This window comes from Stegostoma tigrinum, chromosome 10, assembly GCF_030684315.1.
Source record: "Stegostoma tigrinum isolate sSteTig4 chromosome 10, sSteTig4.hap1, whole genome shotgun sequence".
Lineage (NCBI taxonomy): Eukaryota > Metazoa > Chordata > Chondrichthyes > Orectolobiformes > Stegostomatidae > Stegostoma > Stegostoma tigrinum.
In genome coordinates this window covers 5,267,254-5,290,202 of record NC_081363.1, presented here as the reverse complement: position 1 = coordinate 5,290,202, position 22,949 = coordinate 5,267,254, and the positions used below count along the sequence as shown (strand labels likewise).

General features: G+C 46.2%; 1 protein-coding gene across 7 annotated transcripts in view; it reads right to left on the bottom strand.

Annotated features, from left to right (window-relative positions):
• Positions 1-3,427: 3,427 nt before the first annotated feature.
• LOC125455725 (probable G-protein coupled receptor 132) overlaps positions 3,428-22,949 on the bottom strand; it is a 111,180-nt gene continuing 91,658 nt past the window's right edge. For all 7 annotated transcript variants that reach the window (XM_059649429.1, XM_059649430.1, XM_048538095.2 and 4 more), the window contains one exon: positions 3,428-5,676. In XM_059649429.1, coding sequence (XP_059505412.1) covers positions 4,599-5,624 — 1,026 coding nt within the window. In that variant the 5' untranslated portion in view covers positions 5,625-5,676 and the 3' untranslated portion in view covers positions 3,428-4,598. The remainder of the gene's footprint in view (positions 5,677-22,949) is intronic.

Below are 22,949 nucleotides of genomic sequence, written 5' to 3'. Positions count from 1 at the left end.
ACCTTTTCTCTGGAGAAGGGTCTCGACCCAAAACATCAGCTTTCCTGCTCCTCTGATGCTGCTTGGCCTGCTGTGTTCCTCTAGCTCTACACCTTGTCATCTCTAATGTTCTGAGGACCTGGGTTTGAATCTTACCATGGCAGATGATGAAATTTAAATTCAGTAAAGCAAAACATCTGGAATGAAGAATGTACTGAAGACCATAAATCCATTACCAATTGTTGGAAAAACCCATCTGGTTCACTAAGGTCCTTTAGGGATGGAAACTGCTATCCTTATCTGGTCTGGCTTCCATGTGACTCTAGATACTTAGCAATGTGGTTGACTCTCAACTATTCTCTGGGTAATTAGGAGTGGGCAGTGAATGCTGGCTCAGTCACCAATGCCCACATCCTGTGAACGAATTAAGAAAAAGAACCATTGTCCCTACTCTGCACTCTTTACAAAATCTCAAGGCACCCATCCACTGAGGAGACCAAAACTGGACTTAATAGTCTAATTGAGGTCTGTGCAAAATGATACAGAAGAACAATGTGAGCAGCCATTCTGTTGTATCTGACTAAGAAATCAAATGGAACAGGCTTGTGGGGTACAGGTGGAGCTGAATTCATGCTGATCACATCAAGGATAGCACTGGGACAGATCTGGTCTTCATCAGAAATTTCATGTCAGATCCCAGATTTGTCAAGATCTGCAAGTGCTTCCAGCATTTCCCGGCTTTATTCTAGCTTGCACGTTTTCGTATAACCTCTCTTGAAAATTAAATGCACACATGCTCTTCAAGAAACATTCTGAAAAAATGACATAGATCAAGGCGGGTTCTGACCAAGAAACAGAAAAACCTAGATTGGAATCTGATACAGTCAGAAGTCAGACACAAACTGCAGGCAATATTTAATAATTTTATTTTAAAAATGCAATTAAAATAGTACAGGTTTCACATTAAGCATGTTGACAATGTGTCTGGATTCCTTATTTATGTGCAGCTGAATGTGTTATATTCACCTAGATTCGATACGAACTGACAATAGTTATGGAAATAAATGTGTGGTTTTGCTCAGGCTGGTGGTTATTTTAACAGAAAGTGTTAGCTTACTTAATCCACAAAGTTCAGTAAGTCCTGTTGTGTGCCTTACTTTCTGATATTTAATACACACTGGTACTTTTGCTTCATTTTCCCCATCCACTCTTCCAGCTTTGCCACTCGCTCCTTTCCTATCAATGTTGGTACTCACCATGGAAACCAATAGCCTTGGAGAACTCACCTAAGTGTCTGAGAACTGGTGGCTTTTTCTTGCATTTATTGTACCACCCCAATTGCCCCGAGGAAGTAGTCTCCTTGAATCAGTACAAGTCCTCAGCCACTGCATTGTTCAGGAGATCCTAGATTTAGACCCAGAGACACTGAAGGAGCAGTCATGTAGTTCAAAGTCAGGGCAGTGCAAGGTTTGGGCAGACGGTTAGCAGTAGCCTTTTGAAGTTAGGGATCCTGTTAAATCCTTGTGGCATTATGAGATTGTGGGCATCTCAAAGACAATGGTTGTCAATTTGCTATTAATAGATTTTTAATCAGTAATGGAATTGAGGATTATGGGGAAAAGGCATGAAAGTGGAGTTGAGTATTATCAGATCAGCCATGATCACATTGAACAGACTCAATGGGATGAATGGCTTTCTCTTGCTCCTACTTCTTATGGTCTTATTAATGAATCTAATTGACACACCATCGCTGGTGTCCAGGAATCCCAGGACATCCCCTCTGAATCAAGGCAGCTTCCATTCTGAGGGACAAGCCTGGGGATTAACTGAGCCTGGCTAATGTGGTTCTTACTGTAATGAGCTACATTATAACCATCCAACTGTATCTGAGTGTGGGTGTTTGTGAGATTATAAGTTATCTGCACTCGTTTATAAATGTGTTTGCACCTCTATGTAATTCAATCATAGTCAACAAGGCGTGAACCACAGTCCCTGAGAGATAATCACCAAGAGGGTGATGAGACTACCTGAGATGACATTTATTCAAACTCATAACTAGTGATATTTCATTGTATTGCAGGATTTATATAACACTATCTACAGTATATGCTTTGAAATATACAGAGATAATCACTCAAGATATTACACAACACACACTCCTTATCACACAATATCTGATGATGTAATTCAGTTTTTTCAAATGATTTTATCAATTTTTGTTTGCACCCTCTCATAGAGAAGGCAATGGCCCAGTGGTATTAATGCCAAACTATGCATCCAGAGACCCGTGTAATGTCCTGAGGACCTTGGTTTGAATCCCACTGTGGCAGATGGTGGAATTTGAAATCAATAATAATTAAGAGCCTAATAATGACCATGAATCCATTGCTGATTTTTGTAAAAATCCCATCTGGTTCACTATTGTCCTTTCAGGAAAGAATCTGCCATCCTTACCTGCTCTGGCCTATATGTGACTCCAGACCTACAGCAATGTTCTTGACTCTGAACTGCCCTCTGGGCAGTTAGGATGGGCAATAAATGCTGCCTGGCCAGCGATGCCCACTTCCTGTGAATGAATAAAGAAAAAAAATACAGAAGATTCTGTCCCCCATCAAATACTCCCCGGACAGGGACAGCACAGGGTAAGATACAGAGTAAAGCTCCCTCTACCCTGTCCCCATCACGAGCTAAGAGTTTGTTTCCCCCTTATTGGGCAATCTAGGGCCAGGGGTTTGGTCTCAGGAATAGGGATTATTAAACATTAAGATGAAGAGGAATTTCTTTACTTTGATTGGTGTGATTGTTTGGAATTTTGTATCCCAGAGAGTCATAAAGAGTTTTTACTTTGTGGAAGGAAGTCTTTTGGTCCATCATGTCCATAACAGTCATCCCACAGCCATCTATTCTAACCTCAGTTCCTAGCACTTTGTTTGTAGCCTTGTCTGCTATGGCATTTCACTCGCATATCTAAGTACTTCTTAAATATCTTGAGGGTTCCTCAGTGTCCTGGTTGGGCCATCAGTGAATTTATTTAAGGCTGAGATAGATTTTTAATCTCTTGCAGAATAAAGATACATGGCGAGCAGACAGCATTTGGATTGCATTGCAAAACCAAAGAACTGCAGGTTGCTGGAAATCAGAAACACAAACAGAAATTGCTGCAGAAACTCAGCAGGTCTGGCACTATCTATGGAGACAGAAAGCAGAGTTAATGTTTCAGGTCTACAAGCCTTTTTCAGGACATTGAATTGAACGGTGGGGCAGGTTTGAGGAGCAGAGTAAGAAGATCCTGTGATAACGAAGCGTAGAGCTGGATGAACACAGCAGGCCAAGCAGCATCAGAGGAGCAGGGAAGCTGACATTTCGGGCCTAGACCCTTCTCCGGAATAGGCTCAGAACGTCAGCTTTCCTGCTCCTCTGATGCTGCTTGGCCTGCTGTGTTCATCCAGCTCTACATCTTGTTATCTCAGATTCTCCAGCATCTGCAGTTTCTACTATCCCTAAGAAGATCCTGCTCCTACTTCTTAAGATCTTACAACTTTAAACCCCAGAGTCAGGTTACTCAGGGGAGAATTTAGGAAACTTGTGTTCCTGAAAACAGCATGAAGTGGGAACTGCGTGCATTAAATACAAGCAATGTTCACTCAGTGGATAACAGTAAATTTTAGGTTGATAGATTGTTTGCCAGTCAACACTGCACAAAAATGTAGCACTCACTCAGGGAAATTGATAAGGTCAGCCACCATCTCACAGAATGGCAGGTTTGTTGGCTGATTGGACTCTGTTTATTTCCATGACTGTCAAGAACCTTCACAAATCTAGTTGTACCTTGTGAACAGTGCAAACCTTCAGCTGGTGTTGAATCACATCGCAGCACATACCTCCCTGAATGAAACTGTCAATCTCAACTGAATTCTGGATGCTAACTGCTATGAGCCCTTTGGGAATTGATCCAGACTGTCCCAAAGTTACAATCCTTTGTCTAGATTCTCAGACAGGCTGTAGAGAACACCTGGCTATTGCCGGTATTAAGGAGTGATCATATGGAGGTTGGTCGAATTGATGTTGGAGTGGTTGGAGTCAGGCTGACTGACCAACATGGCCATTGCTCATTGTCCCCACAGGCAAAGCGAGCAGTAGATTTGGTGACAGGACACATGGTTTGCTCTGGCTGATTTTCCCTTTGGAGTCACACCAACCCCTGTCAACTATCACTCCCAAAAATTCTCAGCATGGTAACACCGATCATATTCCAGTACGCTGCCCACATCGCCTGGCACGGTCTCAAGACTACCTTCAGGTGAGACTGGGAGCAAATGTAACCTCCTGACCCCAATCTCCTACCCCATTGGCCCTGGGCCAAGGTAGTTAAACAAGGGACTCCAGCACATTAGCTTCATTAGCAATACTGAGAGGGAATTGTCGAGTCATTTCCAGACCGTGTGGAACTGATAGAAGGGTCTATTGTTTTGTCGCACACAGAAATTTGCACAGCATTTCCAGCTGACCACTAACACGAGCCTAATGGAATTTAATCTGCAATCCAGCGGTGTTTAATTGAGAACAGGAGATTACATTAAATGTCAGTCACCATGGCAAGTTCTTTATCCAATCTCAGGTCAGTTTTCAGTGGTAACATGTTCTATTCTGTACGTGGACGTGCCTGATAGCTGCCCATTTCTCAGAATGTAACTCTCTGACCTGTTGCTACGGTGACTGGAGCAGTTTCTGATGGACTGGACCTCTCTATAGAGCTCCTGCCTGACACTCTCACAGGAGAACATGTAGAGGATCGGGTTGATGGCGCTGTTGATGGTGCAGAGGCAGAGGAAGAGGGTCGACACACTGTAGATCTTCTCCTCAAACCAGCAGCTGTCCGTATACAGGGAGAAGACCACGGCCCTGCTGAGGAGGATGATGTGGTATGGGGCGAAGCAGCCGAGGAAGATCATTATGATGGCGATGGCAAGGTACTTCACCTTGGATTTTTCACGGACGCTGAGGCATGGGCTGGCCTGGATCCTTTGGAAGATCAACAGGTTGGTGAGGGCCAGGATGAACAGGGGGATACAGAAGCCCACACAGAAACGGGCATAGTTGAACTTGGCCACTAGCGAGGGCATGGGGATGGTCTCAAAGCATGAGTCATTCTTGTACTCGTCACTTTTCACATTTGACAGGAAGAAGACAGGCAGGTGGACCACCATCACCAGGAGCCAGACAACGAAGCACACCGCCACCGCTGTCCTTCGCCGACGGCGCCACTTGGACTCGATAGGGTAGAGGACAACCAGGCAGCGGTCAGTCGAGATGCAGCACAGAAGGAGTATGCTGATGTACAAGTTGTTAAAGAAGATGAAGCCAGTCATCTGGCATGCTGTGACACTCTGGGTCCACTTATTTTGGTTCTTGACATATATGATCCACTGGGGAATGGTGCCCATGTACAGCAGGTCAGACAATGAGAGGGTGAACAGATAAACCGAGAGGACATTCTTCCTGCAGATCTTTATCAAGGACAGGAACAAAGTCACCACGTTGGCAGGGGCACCAACAGCAAGAACCAAGCTGTAGACAGTGACCAGTGGCACGCCTTGGTCGTAGCTTATGTTACAGGCTCGCATCGTACTGTTGCTGTACTTCATTATTGCAATGGAAACCCTGGGACCATCTTAGCCACAGACTCTCGAAAATAAACTGAAAGAAAAGGAAAGTCGTGAGTGTAACAACCCATCATGAATTCATTTCACATTCACCTCTGGCTTCTCCCTCTCCCATTCCACAGCACAGTATCCCAGAAACACCACCATGGGGTCATTGTCAAGCAACTGCAAGCTGCTGCCAGGAGGAGAAGGACAGTCTGCCATCTGACAAAATTAAAATAGCTTGTTTTATTTTATTGTCACACCGTTTGCCACCCTCCCACCAAACCATTCCCTTCTCACAGCCGACTCCTCATCCTCCCAATTCTCCATTCACCTCCACACAGGGAGTAGGTTAAATCCTGCTACAGAGAACAGACCGTCAACACAATGCAGGCCTCCATCTTACCCCCAGTACAACCTTCACTCTCACCCCGTGTACATCCTTCACTCTCTCCCCCAGTACATCCTCCAGTCTCTCCCACAGTACATCCTCCACACTCTCCCCTAGTACATCCTTCACTCTCTCCCCTAGTACATCCTCCACTCTCTCCCCCAGTACATCCTCCACACTCTTCCCCAGTACATCCTCCACTCTCTCCCCCAGTACATCCTCCACACTCTTCCCCAGTACATCCTCCACTCTCTCCCCCAGTACATCCTCCACTCTCTCCCCCAGTACATCCTCCACTCTCTCCGCCAGTACATCCTCCACACTCTCCCCTGCACATCCTCCACTCTCTCCCCCAGTACCTCCTCCACACTCTCCCCTGCACATCCTCCACTCTCTCCCCCAGTACCTCCTCCACACTCTCCCCTGCACATCCTCCACTCTCTCCCCCAGTACCTCCTCCACACTCTCCCCTGCACATCCTCCACTCTCTCCCCCGTGCACTTTCCCGCTGTACATCAAGCAGTTATTTAACTCTTGTCTCTGTCAACTCTCCTGTTCATCGAGGACACCGAACATAGAACAATTCAGTACAGACCCTTTGGCCCACAATGTTGTGCCAACCAATTAACCTGCATACCCAACATTTTCCTATCCCCCATGTACCTATCCAAGAGTCACTTATATATCCCTAAAGTATCTGACTCCACTACCACCAGTGGCATCGCATTCCACGCACCCACCACTCTGTGTGAAGAACCTACCTCTGACATCGCTCCTGTACCTTCCTCCAATTACCTTAAAATTATGCCCCCTTGTAATTGTCATTTCTGCCCGGGAAAAAGTCTCTGACTATCCGCTCTATCTATGCCTCTCATCATCTTGTACAGCTCTAACAAGTCACCTCTCATCCTTCTTTGCTTCAATGAAAAGAGCCCTAGCTCCCTCAACCTTTCCTCATAAGACCTTCCCTCCAGTCCAGGCAGCATCCTGATAAATCTCCTCTGCACCCTCTCAAAAACTTCCATATCTTTCCTACAATGAGGCAACCAGAACTGAACACAACATTCCAAGTGTGGTCTGAACAGAGTATTACAGAGCTGCAGCATAACCTCGCGGCTCTTAGACTCAATTCCCCAGCCCATGAAAGCCAATGCCTTCTTACCAACCCTATCAACTTGGGTGGCAACTTTGAGGGATCTATGGACGTGGACCCCAAGATACTTCTGTTCCTCCACAATACTAAGAATCCCGCCATCAACCCTGTCGTCCGCATTCAAATTTGACCTTCTAAAATGAGTCACTTCACACTTTTCTGCGTTGAATTCCATCTGCCACTTCTTTGCCCAGCTCTGCGTCCTTACAATGTTCCGTTGCAATCTACAACAGCCCTCCATGCTGTCCACAACTCCACCAACCTTCATGTCATCGGCAAACTTACAAACCCACCCTTCCACTTCCTCATCCAAGTCATTTATAAAGATCACAAAGAGTAGAGGTCCCAGAACAGATCCCTGAGGCACACCCACTGGTCACCGAGCTCCAGGCTAAATACTTTCCATCTACTACCACCCTCTGTCTTCAATTGGACAGCCAGTTTTGTAGCCAGACAGCCACAGTTCCCTGAATCCCATGCCTCCTTACTTTCTAATCAGCCTACCATGGGGAACCTTTTCAAATGCCTTGTTAAAATCCATACACACCACATCCACTGCTCTGCCTTTATCAATGTGTTTTGTCACATCCTCAAAGAATTGACTAAGGTTTGTGAGGCATGACCTGCCCCTCACAAAGCCATATTGACTACTTCTAATCAAACTGTGCTTTTCCAAATAAGCATAAATACTATCTCTCAGAACAATTTGCCCACCACAGAAGTAAGACTGACTGGTCGATAATTCCTGGGATTATCCCTATTCCCTTTCTTGAACAAGGGAATGACATTTACCACCCTCCAATTGCTTGGTACTACTTCAGTGGACAGTGAGGATGCAAAGATCATCGCCGAAGGGGCAGTAATCTCTTCCCTCGCTTCCTGTAGAAACCTTGGGTACATCCTGTCTGGCCCAGGGGAATTATCTATCCTCATGTTTTTCAGAATTTCTAGCACATCCTCCTTCCTATTATCAACCTGTTCGAGCATATCTGTCTGTTTCACGCTGTCCTCACAAGTGTCAAGGTCCCTCTCACTGGTGAATACTGAAGCAAAATATTCATTAAGGACCTCCCCTACCTCCTCTAATTCCATGCACAAGTTCCCTCCACTATCCCTGATCAGCCCTACCCTCACTCTGGCCATCCTCTTGTTCCTCACATAAGTATAGAATGGCTTGGGGTTTTCCTTCACTCTACCCAAGGCTTTTTCATACCCCCTTCTAATTCTCCTAAGTCCACTCTTCAGTTCCTTCCCAGCTACCTTGTAACCCCCTAGGGCCCTGTCCAATCCTTGCTTCCTCAACCTTAAGTAAGCTTCTTTCTTCCTCTTCACTAGATGTTCCACATGTCTTGTCATCCAAGGCTCCTTCACCTTACCATCCCTTCCTTGTCTCAGTGGGACAAACCTACCCACCACTTGTAGCAAGTGCTCCCTAAACAACTTCCACATTTCTATCGTGCTTCTCCTTGAGAACATCTGTTCCAACTTATGCTCCACAGTTCTTGCCTAATAGCATTATAATTCCCTCTCCCGTAATTAAATACTTTCCCATACTGTCCGCTCCTATCCCTCTCCATAACGATAGTACATGTCAGGGGGTTGTGATCAATATCACCAAAATGCTCTTCCACTGAGAGATCTGACACCTGGCCGAGTTCATTGCCAAACATTAAATGCAGCATGGCCTCCCCTTCCTGGACCTCTCTATCTCCATCTCTGGCATCCACATGGAAACCGATATCCATTTTAAGTCTACCGACTCCCACAACTACCTAGAATATTCCTCCTCTCACCCACCTTCCTGTAAAAAGACCATCCCCTATTCCTAATGCCTTCGCCTCCACCGCATCTGCTCCCAAGTTGAGGCATTCCACTCCCGAACATTCCAGATGTCCTCTTTCTTCAAGAACCGCACCTTCCCCTCCACAGTGATCGAAAATGCCCTCGACCATTTCTCGTGCATTTCCTGCAACTCATCCCTCATACCCCCTATTTGCAATAACCACCAAAAGAAAATACCCCTCGTTCTCACATACAACCCCACCAACCTCCAAATCCAATGCATCATCCTCTGACACTTCCGCCATCTGCAATCTGATCCTTTATGTGCTTTCCAGAGGGACCACTCTCTCCATGACTCCTTTGTCCATTCCACACTCCCCTCCAGCCCCACCACACCCGGCACTTTTCCCTGCAACCACAGTAAATGCTACACTTGCCCCCACACCTCCTCCCTCACCCCCATCCCAGGCCCTAAGAAGACTCTTGACATCAAACAGATGTTCACCTGCACATCTGTTAATGTGATATACTGTATCTGCTGTTCCCGTGTGACCTACTCTACATCGGGGAAACCAAGCGGAGGCTTGGGGACCGCTTTGCAGAACACCTCCGCTCAGTTCACAACAAACAACTGCACCTCCCAGTCGCGAACCATTTCAACTCCCCCTCCCATTCCTTAGACAACATGTCCATCCTGGGCCTCCTGCATTGCCACAGTGGCGACACCCAAAAGATGCAGGAACAGCAACTCATTTTCCGCTTGGGAACCTGCAGCCCAATGGTATCAATATGGACTTCACCAGCTTCAAAAACTCTCATCCCCCCACTGCATCACAAAACCAGCCCAGCCCGTCCCTACCTCCCTAACCTGTTCTTCCTCTCACCTATCCCCTCCTCCCACCTCAAGCCATACCCCCATTTCCCACCTACTAACCTCATCCCGCCCTCTTGACCTGTCCGTCGTCCCTGGACTGACCTATCCCGTCCCTACCTCCCCACCTACATTCACCTTCACTGGCTCTAACCCTGCCTCTTTGACCTGCCTGTCTCCTGTCACCCTATCTTCTCCTTTATCCATCTTCTATCCACCTACCCCTCTCTCCCTATTTATTTCAGAATCCCCTTCCCCTCCCCCATTTCTGAAGAAGGGTCTCGACCTGAAATGTCAAACTTTCCTGCTCCTCTGATGCTGCTTGGCCTGCTGCGTTCATCCAGCTTCACACCGTGTTATCCCTGGCCTCCTGTCTTGTCGGCCTATCTACATATTGAGTCAGAAATTCTTCCTGGACACACCTGACAAAAACTGCTCCATCCAAACTATTTGCACTTGGACGTTCCAGCCTATATTAGGGAAGTTGAAGTCACCCATGACAACAACCCTATTAGTTCTGCACCTTTCCACAATCTGCCTCCCAATATGTTCCTCAGTGTCTCTGTTGCTACTGGTGGAGGATGTATAGAAAACTCCCAATAAAGTGACTGTCCCTTTCCTGTTTCTGACTTCCAACCATACTGACTCAGTGGACAAACCCTCCTCAACAACCTCCCTTTCCGCAGCTATGATACCATCCCTGATTAGCAATGCCACTCCCCCACCTCTTTTACCTCTATCCCCATTTCTGTTGAAACATCTAATCCCTGGTACATTTTCAATTGAAATATTGAAATGTACTAGAATGGGATTCAAACCCAGGTCTCCACAGCATTGGTCGGGTTTGGATTAACAGTTCTGTGATAATACCACTAGGCTATCACCTCATGGGATCTTGCTGGGGGTCTTTACGAGACTGAATGGAACACTTCTCTGGCTGCAGGTTTTTGGGGCAGGGTTTAGAATTTCTAGTACATTTCAATATTTCAATTGAACAGCCATTCTTATCCCTGTGTTATCCAAGTCTCTGTAATGGCCACAACACTGTAGCTCCAAATACTGATCCATGCTCTAAGTTTGTCATCCTTATACCTGTCAGTTTTTGCATTTAAATAGACACACTTCAACCTATCACACCGACTGAAACTTTGCCCTATCAACTGTCTATCCTTCCTCACAGACTCTCTGCTGTAAGGAAGCAATCCTAGTTTATTCATCCTCTCCACAGAAGTCCTTCCTTCTTGACATCATGCCAATGTCACTGTGTCTCGATGACCAAAGTAAGACACTCAACCAGTCACATTCTCTCAATCAGCTGGTGTACTAGATGGAGGACAAAGCGAGGGCCATGAAGACACTCCGAATCTCGCCTGAAAGTGTGGGAATGTTGCTAATAACGACTAGGAAGGGATTCCAATCCATTCAAAATGGTGACATTTGGCCCTCAAGCTACCTCAGGCTTTCAGATGAGAAGGCCTAATGATAAGGTAGACTGGTAGCAGGAATGGGAAGAGACGGAAGCAGACCCTACTCTTGCTGTCACACAGCCTCAGGCGTGGCCCTGCCCCAAAAACCTGCAGCCAGAGAAGTGTTCCATTCAGTCTCGTAAAGACCCCCAGCAAGATCCCATGAGGTGATAGCCTAGTGGTATTATCACAGAACTGTTAATCCAAACCCGACCAATGCTGTGGAGACCTGGGTTTGAATCCCATTCTAGTACATTTCAATATTTCAATTGAAAAAGAAACATCTGGAATGGAGTCTAATGATGACCATGAATCATTGTCGATTGTAGGGAAAAACCCATCAGGTTCACTCATGTCCTTTAAGGAAGGAAACTGCCATCCTTACCTGGTCTGGCCTACATGTGATGCCAGACCCACAGCAGTGTGGTTGACCCTGAACTGCCCGAGATGCCTCTTGAATACTTTCAGTGTTTTGGCATCAACTACTTCCTGTGGTAATGAATTCCACAGGCTCACCACTCTTTGGGTGAAGAAAAGTCTCCTCATCTCTGTCCTAAATGGTCTATCCCGAATCCTCAGACTGTGACTGCTGGTTCTGGACGCACCCACCATCGGGAACATCCTCCCTGCCTCTGTCCTGTCTAGTCCTGTTAGAATTTTATCAGTCTCTATGAGATCTCCCCACATTTGTCTGAACTCCAGTGAAAACAATCCCAACCCTGTTAATCTCTCCTCATACGTCAGACCCCCCATCCCCGGAATCAGCCTGGTAAACCTTCGCTGTACTCCCTGGAGAGCAAGTACATCCTTCCTCAGAAAAGGAGACTAAAACTGCACACAATATTCCAGATGTGGTCTCACCAAGGCCCTGTATAACTGCAACAACACATCCCTGCTCCTGTACTCAAAACCTCTCACAATGAAGGCCAACATCCCATTTACCTTCTTTACCACCTGCTGCACCTGCAACTGGTGCACAAGGACACCCAGCTCCCACTGCACACTCCCCCTCTCCCAATTTACAGCCATTCAGGTAGTAATCTGACTCCTTGTTTTTGCTTCCAAAGTGAATAACTTCACATTTATCCAAATTATGCTGCATCAGCCAATGATTTGCCCTCTCACCCAACCTGTCCAGATCATGCTGGAGGATCTCTGCATCCTTGTCACAGTTCACCCTCCCACCCAACTTGGTATCATCTGCAAACCTGGAGATGTAAAGTTTTGTTCCCTCATCCAAATCATTCATATATATTGTGAATAGTTGGGGTCCCAGCACCAATCCCTGTGGCACCCCACTAGTTAAGCCTGCCAATTTGAAAAGGACCCATTAATTCCTACTGTTTGTTTCCTCTCTGCCAACCAGTTTCCGATCCATCTCAATACACTTACACTCATCACATACACTTTAGTCTTGCACATTAATCTCTTATGCAGGACTTTGTCAAATGTTTTCTCAAAATCCAAATATACCACATCAACTGGCTTCCCTTTGTAAACTCTACTGGTTACATTCTCATAAAATTCCAACAGATTTGTCATACATAATATCCCTTCATAAATTCTTGCTGACTCTGTCTGATCCTGCCACTGCTTTCTAAATGTTCTGGTATAAAGTCCTTGATAATGGATTTGAGAATTTCCCACTACTGATGTTAGGCTCACTGGTCTACATTACTTTCTTTCTCTCTACCACCCTGTTTGAATTCTGAAGTGACATTGGCCACTCTCCAATCTGCAGAGACTGTTCCAGAGTCTATAGAATCCTGGAAGATGACCACCAATGCATCCACTATTTCTAGAGCTACTTCCTTAAGTACTCTGGGATGTACAGTATCAAGCCCTAGGGATTTATCTGCCTTCAATCCCAACAATTTTCTAGCACCATTTCTCTACTACTATTGATCACCCTAGAGCTTCCCTCTCACTAAATCTTGTATCCTCCAACACTTCTGGAATCTGATTTATATCCTCTTTTGTGAACACAGAACCAAAGTATGTATTCAGTTCCTCAGCCATTTTTTTGTCCCCTATTATATGTGCCCCCATTTCTGTCTGTGGGGGATCTACATTTGGCTTTACCGATCTCCTTCTCTTCATGTCCCTATGGAAACTCTTAGCATCAGCCTTTATGTTCACTGCAAGATTACTTTCGTACTGTATTTTCCCCTTCTTAATCAATCCCTTGCTCCTTCTTTGCTGAATTCCTCAGACGTATTATTTTTCCTGACCGATCTGTACGCTTCTCTCTTGGATCAGATACTGTCTCTAATTTTAAGCCATGGTTTGGCCCTCTTACCCGTTTTGCTTTTTGCCATAGACAGGAATAAACAGTTGTTGCATTCCACACACCCCCCCCCACCCTGCATTCCTTGAATGTCGCCATTGCTTATCCACTGTCATCCCTTTAAGTAACTCTCCCCAATCTATCAAGGCCGACTCAAGCCTCATATCTTCATAGTTTCCTTTATTAAGATTCTGCATCCTTGTCTCTGAATCAACAACCTCACTCTCCATCTTGATTTAAAAAAAAACAAAATTTTGTCATGTTACGGTCGCTCATCCCCAAGGGGTCTCGGACAGCTAGGTTGGCAATGATTCCCTTCTCATTGCACAGCACTCAATCTAAGATGGTCTGCTCTCTAGATGATTCCTCCACATGTTGGTCAAAGAAACCATCCCACATACACTCCCGGAATTCCTGCACCACAGCGTTGTGGCTAATTTGATTTGCCTGATCTATGTGTAAATTAAAGTAAATTAAAATCACCCTTGATCACTGATATTCGTTATCGCATGCATCTCTAATTTCCTGTTTAATGCCATTCCCAACACCACTATGGCAGTTTGGCGTTTATACATGACACCCACAAATGTTGCTTTGCCCGTTATTTCTCAACTCTACCCATACAGACTTCACATTGTCAGAGCTAAGATCCTTTCTCAGATTGTGTTAATTCTGTCTTTAACCGCATAGTGACTCCTCCAGCTTTTCCTTTTTGCCTGTCCTTCCTAACAGCTGAATACCTGGGACACTCAGCTCCTATCCCTGGTCCCCCTGCAGCCATGCCTCTGTAATCCTAACTATATCGTACCTATTCACATCCTGCTGCACAATCGGTTCAGCCACCTTATTGCAAAAGCTCTGTGCATTAAGGCACAAAGCCTTTAAGCTTGTCTTTTTAACATTGTTTGTCTCGCTCTTATTTTTATCAATAGTCCTGTTTGAAGTTTGTCCTGGATTTCTTTGCCTATTACTTTTCTTACTTCCTTTTCTTTTAGTTTTTGTCCTCCTCCCCTCTTCTCCCACCACCCCCCCCAACTCCTTTGACTCCTGACATAGGTTCCTGTCCCCCTGGGATATTAGTTTAAACTCTTCCCCAGCCGCTCCAGCAAGCAGTCCCCCTGGGATATCAGTTCCAGTCCTGCCCAGGTACAACCTGTCCAATTTGTACAGGCCCCTCCTCCCCCAGAATCAGTCCCAATGCCCCAGGAACCTGAAACCCTCCCCAAACACCATCTTTTCAGCCACGTATTCATGCGATGTATCCTGTCATTTCTACGCTGACTAGCACATGGCACCAGTAGTAATCCTGAGATCGTTGTCTTTGAGATCCGATTTCTTAACTTCCTTCCTAGCTCCCTGTATTCTGCTTTTAGGTTTTTTTTAAAAAAAAAGAGATGAGTCCTACTTTGTTTGCACTAATGTGTACTATGACCACTGACTGTACACCCACCCCCTCCAGAATGCCCTGTACCCGCTCTGAGACATCCTTGACCCTAGTACCAGGGAGGCAGCGTACAATCCTGAAGTCTTGTGGTCACAGAAATGCCTGTCTATTCCCCTTACAATTGAGTCCCGTATATCTATTGCCCTGGCACATGTTGTAATGCTCCCCTCTACTGCAGAACCAATAACGGTGCAACAAGTTTGTCTGCTACTGCTTTCGTCTGAAAGGTCATTCGCCTCAGCAGTGTGCAAAATAGTATGTTTGTTTTGCAGGGGAATGGCCACAGGAGATACATGCCTATCTGCCTCACTTTGTCTGGTGGGCACCTATTTCCTGCCTGCCTGCAGAGCCTGAGCCTGCACTGTGACCTCAATGAGGGGAGGCGATGGCCCAATGGTATTGTTAATCCAGAGACCCAGATAATGCTCTGGGGACCCGGATTCGAATCCCTCCATGGCAGATGGTGGAATTTGAATTCAATAAAATATCTGGAATTAAGAGTCTGATGATGACTGTGAATCCGTCGTCAATTGTCAGGAAAAACCCCTCTGGTTATCTAATGCCCTTTAGGGAAGGAAACTGCCAGCCCTACCTTGTCTGGCCTACTTGTGACTCCAGACCGATAGCAATGTGGGTTGACACTTATCTGCCCTCTGGGAAATTAGGGATCGGCAATAAATGCTGCCTGACCAGTGATGCCCTCATCCTGTGAATGAATAAAAAGACCACCACTCTACACATGCTAGACACGACACGCTCTGCTTTGCAGAATCTCCTCAGTGACCCTGGCCGCCGCTCCAGCTTGGAAACTCGAGCTTCCAGGAGCTGTAGGTGGAGACATTTCCAGCACACGTGCTGACCCACGGAGTCTGGAACTGTCCCTGGTCTACCACATGGAGCAAGAGGAATGAACCAAGACTTTGAGCTCCCCTGTCATGTTTCACCTCTTTAAACTATACCTTGGAGAGTAGTTTGCAGTAGATTAAATCAAACCCAGTTATCTGTGGTCCTCCTTTCCTGATCTGTGTGCTACCCTGACAGATTAGAAGCCAAGAAGTGTACTATAAGCAACAGAAGTTGCTACCCACCAACTGCAGTCGCCTGCAACAGGACTTTTCCTTGATTGTATTCTCACAGTGACTTTTTCTTTGGTTAGAGTAGAAGAGAGGGAGGGAAACACTGACATAGTGTTTCAGGTTTAACTGTCCCTTGACAACACTCTGTCCAAAAACAACTGTTTGCTAGTCATGACTGCAGCAAATCTTCACCTCAACCGCCAATCAGCACATTTACAGCCGTCTGTTGGACCTGCACACCCAGATCCCTCTGTATATCAGAGATCCTGAGGGTTCTACCATTCCCTGTATAACTTGCGTGTGTGCTTGACCTTCCAAAGTAAATGCGAGCCTCGCCAGCAACACCAACATAAATGAATAAGAGGAAACATGAGTAAATATCATCCTCTAGTTGAGGGATAGTTGAACAGAACTTCCATCTAGGGTTTTGGGATCTTTCCTCATGTGTGGTTACTGTGAGGATTCACATTATTAATGATTATGAAGAGAATTCTGAGCAAAGTTGAGTGTCCTAGAGTGGAAGGATACATGGCAACATGGAAATGAGATGGGCTGAGAGACAGCCAGAGAGTGGTGACAAATTACTGTGAGAAGGTTTGTCATGGAGTTCCCGAGGGATCAATGTCCAAGCCCCTGCTCTGCCTGATAAATATCCTTCACATGGACCTCTCTCCACACAGCATAATTTCAAAATCTGTAGCTGATGCAAAACTCAGTGGTGACTGTAAGGAGACTCAGCAGAACCTCAGTTCTGAGAAAGGTTCAATCAACCTGAAATGTTAACTCCATTTTCTCTTCACAGATGCTGCCAGACCGGCAGAGTTTCTCCAGCAATTTCTGTTTTTCTTTCTGATTTACAGCATTTGCAGTTCTTTCGGTTTCCAAAGAGTGTGGGTAGGTGACCTGATGCAGTTTAATTCAGAACAGTGTGAAATGATTGGCTTTGATAGGAAAGACAAACTAAAACAGAGGGTACAATTCTAAAAGAAATGCAGGAACAGAGGGACAGCTGAAGTAGCTGAGAGCAAACATACCATCATGGGCACAGAGACATTGAGTACAGGAACAAGGAGGGTATGTCAAACTTATATAAAACACTGGTTTGACCTCAACTGGAGAATTGTGTTCAGTTCTGGCTATCACACTTTGGGACAGAGGAGGAGGAGGTGTTAGAGATGATGTGGAAAATATTCATGATTCCACAGATAAGGAGTGTTAGTCATGTTGGTGGATTTGAGAAATAGGAACTGTTGTTGCTGGTGAAGAGAAATCTGTCTCAACAAATGCTGAAACCACAAAGGTTAGCATTCAGTAGGAAGAGGAAGAATATATATTTGAGGTTGCATAAGTAATCTGGGTGTGGCACACATGTTAAATGTGTAAATTTCCATTTTATATGTGACCCACTTAAATGAAATTTGTTTCCACTACTCCCGCGTGCTAACCATGTTCTATTTCTTAAAAACATAAGAAGCAAAAAGAGCAGGAATAGGGCCATTCAACCCCTCAAACGAGGTTTGCTGTTGTACAAAGTCATGGCTAGTCTAACCAAGGCCTCAAATCCACTTTTGTCCCAGCTGCTTGTAGGTCTCAACCTCAATTTCAAAAATCTATCTACCTCCTCTCTAAATGTGTTCAGGGACCTAACCTCCATGACTCTCTGGGCTAGAGAGTTCCAGACTATCACTACCCTCTGGGAGCAGACATTCCTTTGTGTCTCAGTTTTAAATGAACACTGTTCTTGATAAGTCAACCCTTAGTGAACCAGAGATAGTAAGGACTGCAGATGATGGAGAATCTCACATAACAGGGTGTAGAGCTGGATGAACACAGCAAGCCGAGCAGCATCAGAGGAGCAGGAAGGCTTATATTTTGGGCCTAGACCCTCCTTCAGAAAACAGGGTCTAGGCCTGAAACATCACCTTTCCTGCTCCTCTGATGCTGCTCGGCCTGCTGTGTTCATCCTGCTCTACACCCTGTTATCTCAGTTTACCCCAGTGAACCAGCCTAGTGAATCTCTTCTGAACAGCTTCCAATGCCAATCTATCCTTTCTTAAAATACAGAAACCAGATCTGTAAGATCAAAAGATACCGGAGCAGAATTAGGCCAATCAGCTCCTCGAGCCTGCTCCACCATCCAATCATGACTGATATGCTCCCACTGATACAGTCCTCCAAATGCAGCCTCACCAAACCCCTCTACAGTTGTAACAAGACTTCCCTAATTTTAAACTCCAACTCACTAGCAACAAAACTCAAAACTCCATCTACCTTCTTAATGAGTTGCTGTATCTGAATGGTAACATTTTCTCTCATGCACGAGAAGACCCTAGATCCCTCTGGACGGCACTTTTGTCAATTCTTTCTCCATTTAAATCTGCCTTTTGGCTTTTCCTGCCAAACGATATAACCACACATTTTCTTTCATTGAACTTCATGTGGCATGTTTTTTCTTCACCCAAGCTATCAATATCCCCTTGCAAATTCTTTAGATCCTCATCATAACATGCCCTCCCACCTATCTTCGTATCATCAGCAAACTTGGATGCACTACACTCAGGCCCCTGCCCCACATCGTTGATGTAGACAGTAAATAATTGAGGCCCTAGAACAGAACCAAGTGGCACTCCAACAGTTACATCCATCCAACCTGACAAAGACCTATTAACTAAAAACCAAAAAGAACTGCAGATGTTTTGTGTATCAGGAACAAAAAGAGAAGTTGCTGGAAAAGCTCAGCAGGTCTGGCAGCACCTGTGAAACGAAAATCAGAGTTAACACTTTGGGTCCGGTGACCCTTCCTCAGAAGTGATGGTAGCTGGGAAAACGTTGATTTATATGCAGAAAATAGGGAGGTTGTTGGTGTAAGGAGTAAATGATAGAAGAGAGGGAAGAGCAGTTGGTTAGACAAAGGAGTTGATAATGATCTGGCTGGGAGGGTGAATAGCTGTTAATGAAGACTGTTAATGATTAACATTAGGTGATGTATAATGGCAGGCTATGTTATAACAAGGCCTGGTGTGACTATAAAATACTGATCTTATCTACCTACATAACTGACTTTCTTTATCTGTGGAATCATGAATATTTTCTGTATCCTCTCAAACACCTCCTCCTCTGTCCCAAAGCGTGACAGCCAAAACTGAACATAATTCTCCAGCTGAAGTCAAACCAGCGTTTTATACAACTTTGACATACCCTGCTTGTTCCTATGCTTGATGTCTCTGTGCCCATGATGGTATGTTTGCTCTCAGCCGCTCCAGCTGTCCCTCTGTTCCTGTATTTCTTTTAGAATTGTACCGTCTGTTTTAGTTTGTCTTGTCTTGACAAGAGCAAGCTTAAAGAACAACACATAATTTTCTACTTGGGGACCCTGCAGCCCTCTGGACTCAATATCGAGTTGAATTTTACGATCTGAACTCTCCCATGCCCTAGACCCCTACTCCACACACCAGGCCTTGTTATCACATACACACCCTGCTCTGAGGAAGGGTCTCCGGACCCGAAACATTAACTCTAATTCTCTCTTACAGATGCTGCCAGGTCTGCTGCGCTTTTCCAGCAACTTTTGTTTTTGTTGCTGTTAAAGACCGATTAACCCTGACTCTATATTCTATGTACTAACCAACCCTCAGTCCATGCTAATACGTTACCCCCAATGGTATGAGCTCCTGCCTTGTAGCAACTTATCAAATGCCTTCTGGAAATCCAAATACACGACAGTTAACAGTTCCCTTTAACAACTCCACTTGGTTTATCCTGAAAGAACTCTAGCAGATTTCTCCAACATGATTTCTCTTTTGCAAAACCAATCAAACTGTGGTAAACTTTCTTTTAAATGTTCTTCTACCTCCACCTTAACAATAGACTCTAGCATTTTTCCAACAACAGGTGTTAGACCAACTGGCTTATACATTTCAGCTTTCCGTCTTCATCCCTTCCTGACCAGGGTGTCCGTTAATGGTTTTCCAACCTGCTGGAACTTTTCTGGAATCAAGTGAGATCTGGGATATTTTAACCAATGCGCCCACCATCTCTGCAGCTTCTTCCTTTAAAACCCTTGAATGGAAGCCATCTGCTCCTGGTGACTGCCTCCAGCCTCATTAGTTTGTCAAATAATTTTTCTCTTGATAGAAACTGCTACATAACTTTTCTGCCGATTGTCACTTCACGGATCTCGCATCTTTGAGATGTTCATGCTACATCCTCTGTGAAGACTGGTGCAAATTAAATTATCTACCATTTCATTATTGGCCCATTATCAACTCCCCAGTCACATTCTCGAAGGTTCCCACACGTTCTTTAGCCACTCTTTCTTTTTTATAGGAGCTTTTGCTGTTTGGTTTTATATTTCTTGCCAATTTTATAATCAATTTTATAAGCTTTTTAGTCATCTGTAGCCGGTTCCTGAAAAAAAACCTAATCTTTTTCGTTTCCAACATTTTGTGCACCTTATTTTTGGATTGAATACTCTCCTTGGCTGCCTCTCTTGCACACAGGCAGTTTATCCCTCTTTTCAAGCCCATCTTTTTGACTTTTGCTGAGTGTTATTAATTATCTGCTTCTGTTCATCCACTGACATGCCCCTTCATTTATTACCAAAACTGCCTCTTTCTTTCTATGATAATGGGAACTGCAGATGCTGGAGAATCCAAGATAATAAAATGTGAGGCTGGATGAACACAGCAGGCCAAGCAGCATCTCAGGAGCACAAAAGCTGACGTTTCGGGCCTAGACCCTTCATCAGAGAGGGGGATGGGGAGAGGGTTCTGGAAGAAATAGGGAGAGAGGTGGAGGCGGACAAAAGATGGAGAGAAAAGAAGATAGGTGGAGAGGAGAGTATAGGTGGGGAGGTAGGGAGGGGATAGGTCAGTCCAGGGAAAACAGACAGGTCAAGGAGGTGGGATGAGGTTAGTAGGTAGGAGTTGGAGGTGCGGCTTGGGGTGGAAGGAAGGGATGGGTGAGAGGAAGAACAGGTTAGGGAGGCAGAGACAGGCTGGGCTGGTTTTGGGATGCAGTGGGTGGAGGGGAAGAGCTGGGCTGGGTGTGAGGTGCAGTGGGGGGAGGGGATGAGCTGGGCTGGTTTTGGAATGCGGTGGGGGAAGGAGAGATTTTGAAGCTGGTGAAGTCCACATTGATACCATTGGGCTGCAGGGTTCCCAAGCGGAATATGAGTTGCTGTTCCTGCAACCTTCGGGTGGCATCATTGTGGCACTGCAGGAGGCCCATGATGGATATGTCATCTAAAGGATGGGAGGGGGAGTTGAAATGGTTCGCGACTGGGAGGAGCACTTGTTTATTGCAAACCAAGTGGATGTGTTCTGCAAAGCGGTCCCCAAGCCTCCGCTTGGTTTCCCCAATGTAGAGGAAGCCGCACCGGGTACAATGGATACAATATACCACATTGGCAGATGTGCAGGTGAACCTCTGCTTAATATGGAAAGTCATCTTGGGGCCTGGGATGGGGGTGAGGGAGGAGGTGTGGGGGCAAGTGTAGCACTTCCTGCGGTTGCATGGGAAGGTGCCGGGTGTGGTGAGGTTGGAGGGCAGTGTGGAGCGAACAAGGGAGTCACGGAGAGTGGTCTGTCCGGAAAGCAGACAAGGGTGGGGTTGGAAAAATGTCTTGGGTGGTGGGGTCGGATTGTAGATGGTGGAAGTGTCGGAGGATGATGCGTTGTATCCGGAGGTTGGTGGGGTGGTGTGTGAGAACGAGGGTGATCCTCTTTGGGCGGTTGTGCCGGGGGCGGGGTGTGCGGGATGTGTTGCGGGAAATGCGGGAGACGCGGTCAAGGGCGTTCTCGACCACTGTGAGGGGAAAGGTGTGGCCCTTGAAGAACTTGGACATCTGGGATGTACAGGAATGGAATGCCTCATCGTGGTGGCAGATGCGGCAGAGGCGGAGGAATTGGGAATAGCGGATGGAATTTTTGCAGGAGGGTGGGTGGGAGGAGGTGCATTCTAGGTAGCTGTGGGAGTCGGTGGGCTTGAAATGGACATCAGTTACAAGCTGGTTGCCTGAGATGGAGACTGAGAGGTCCAGGAAGGTGAGGGATGTGCTGGAGATGGCCCAGGTAAACTGAAGGTTGGGGTGGAAGGTGTTGGTGAAGTGGATGAACTGTTCGAGCTCCTCTGGGGAGCAAGAGGCGGTGCCAATACAATTATCAATGTAACGGAGGAAGAGGTGGGGTTTGGGGCCTGTGTAGGTGCGGAAGAGGGACTGTTCCACGTAACCTACAAAGAGGCAGGCATACCTGGGGCCCATGCGGGTGCCCATGGCCACCCCTTTAGTCTATAGGAAGTGGGAGGAATCGAAAGAAAAGTTGTTGAGGTTGAGGACGAGTTCGGCTAGGCGGATGAGGGTGTCGGTGGAGGGGGACTGGTCGGGCCTGCGGGACAGGAAGAAGTGGAGGGCCTTGAGGCCATCTGCATGCGGAATACAGGTGTATAGGGACTGGACGTCCATGGTGAAAATGAGATGTTGGGGGCCAGGGAATTGGAAGTCCTGGAGGAGGTGGAGGGCGTGGGTGGTGTCACGGACGTAGGTAGGGAGTTCCTGGACCAAAGGGGAGAAAATGGAGTTCAGATAGGTGGAGATGAGTTCGGTGGGGCAGGAGCAGGCTGAGACCATGGGTTGACCAGAGCAGGCAGGTTTGTGGATTTTGGGAAGGAGATAGAAACGGGCCGTGCGGGGTTGGGGAACAATGAGGTTGGAGGCTGTGGGTGGGAGGTCCCCTGAGGTGATGAGGTCATGAATAGTGTTGGAGATGATGGTTTGGTGCTCGGGTATGGGGTCATGATCGAGGGGGCGGTAGGAGGTGGTGTCGGAGAGTTGGAGTCTGGCCTCGGCGATGTAGA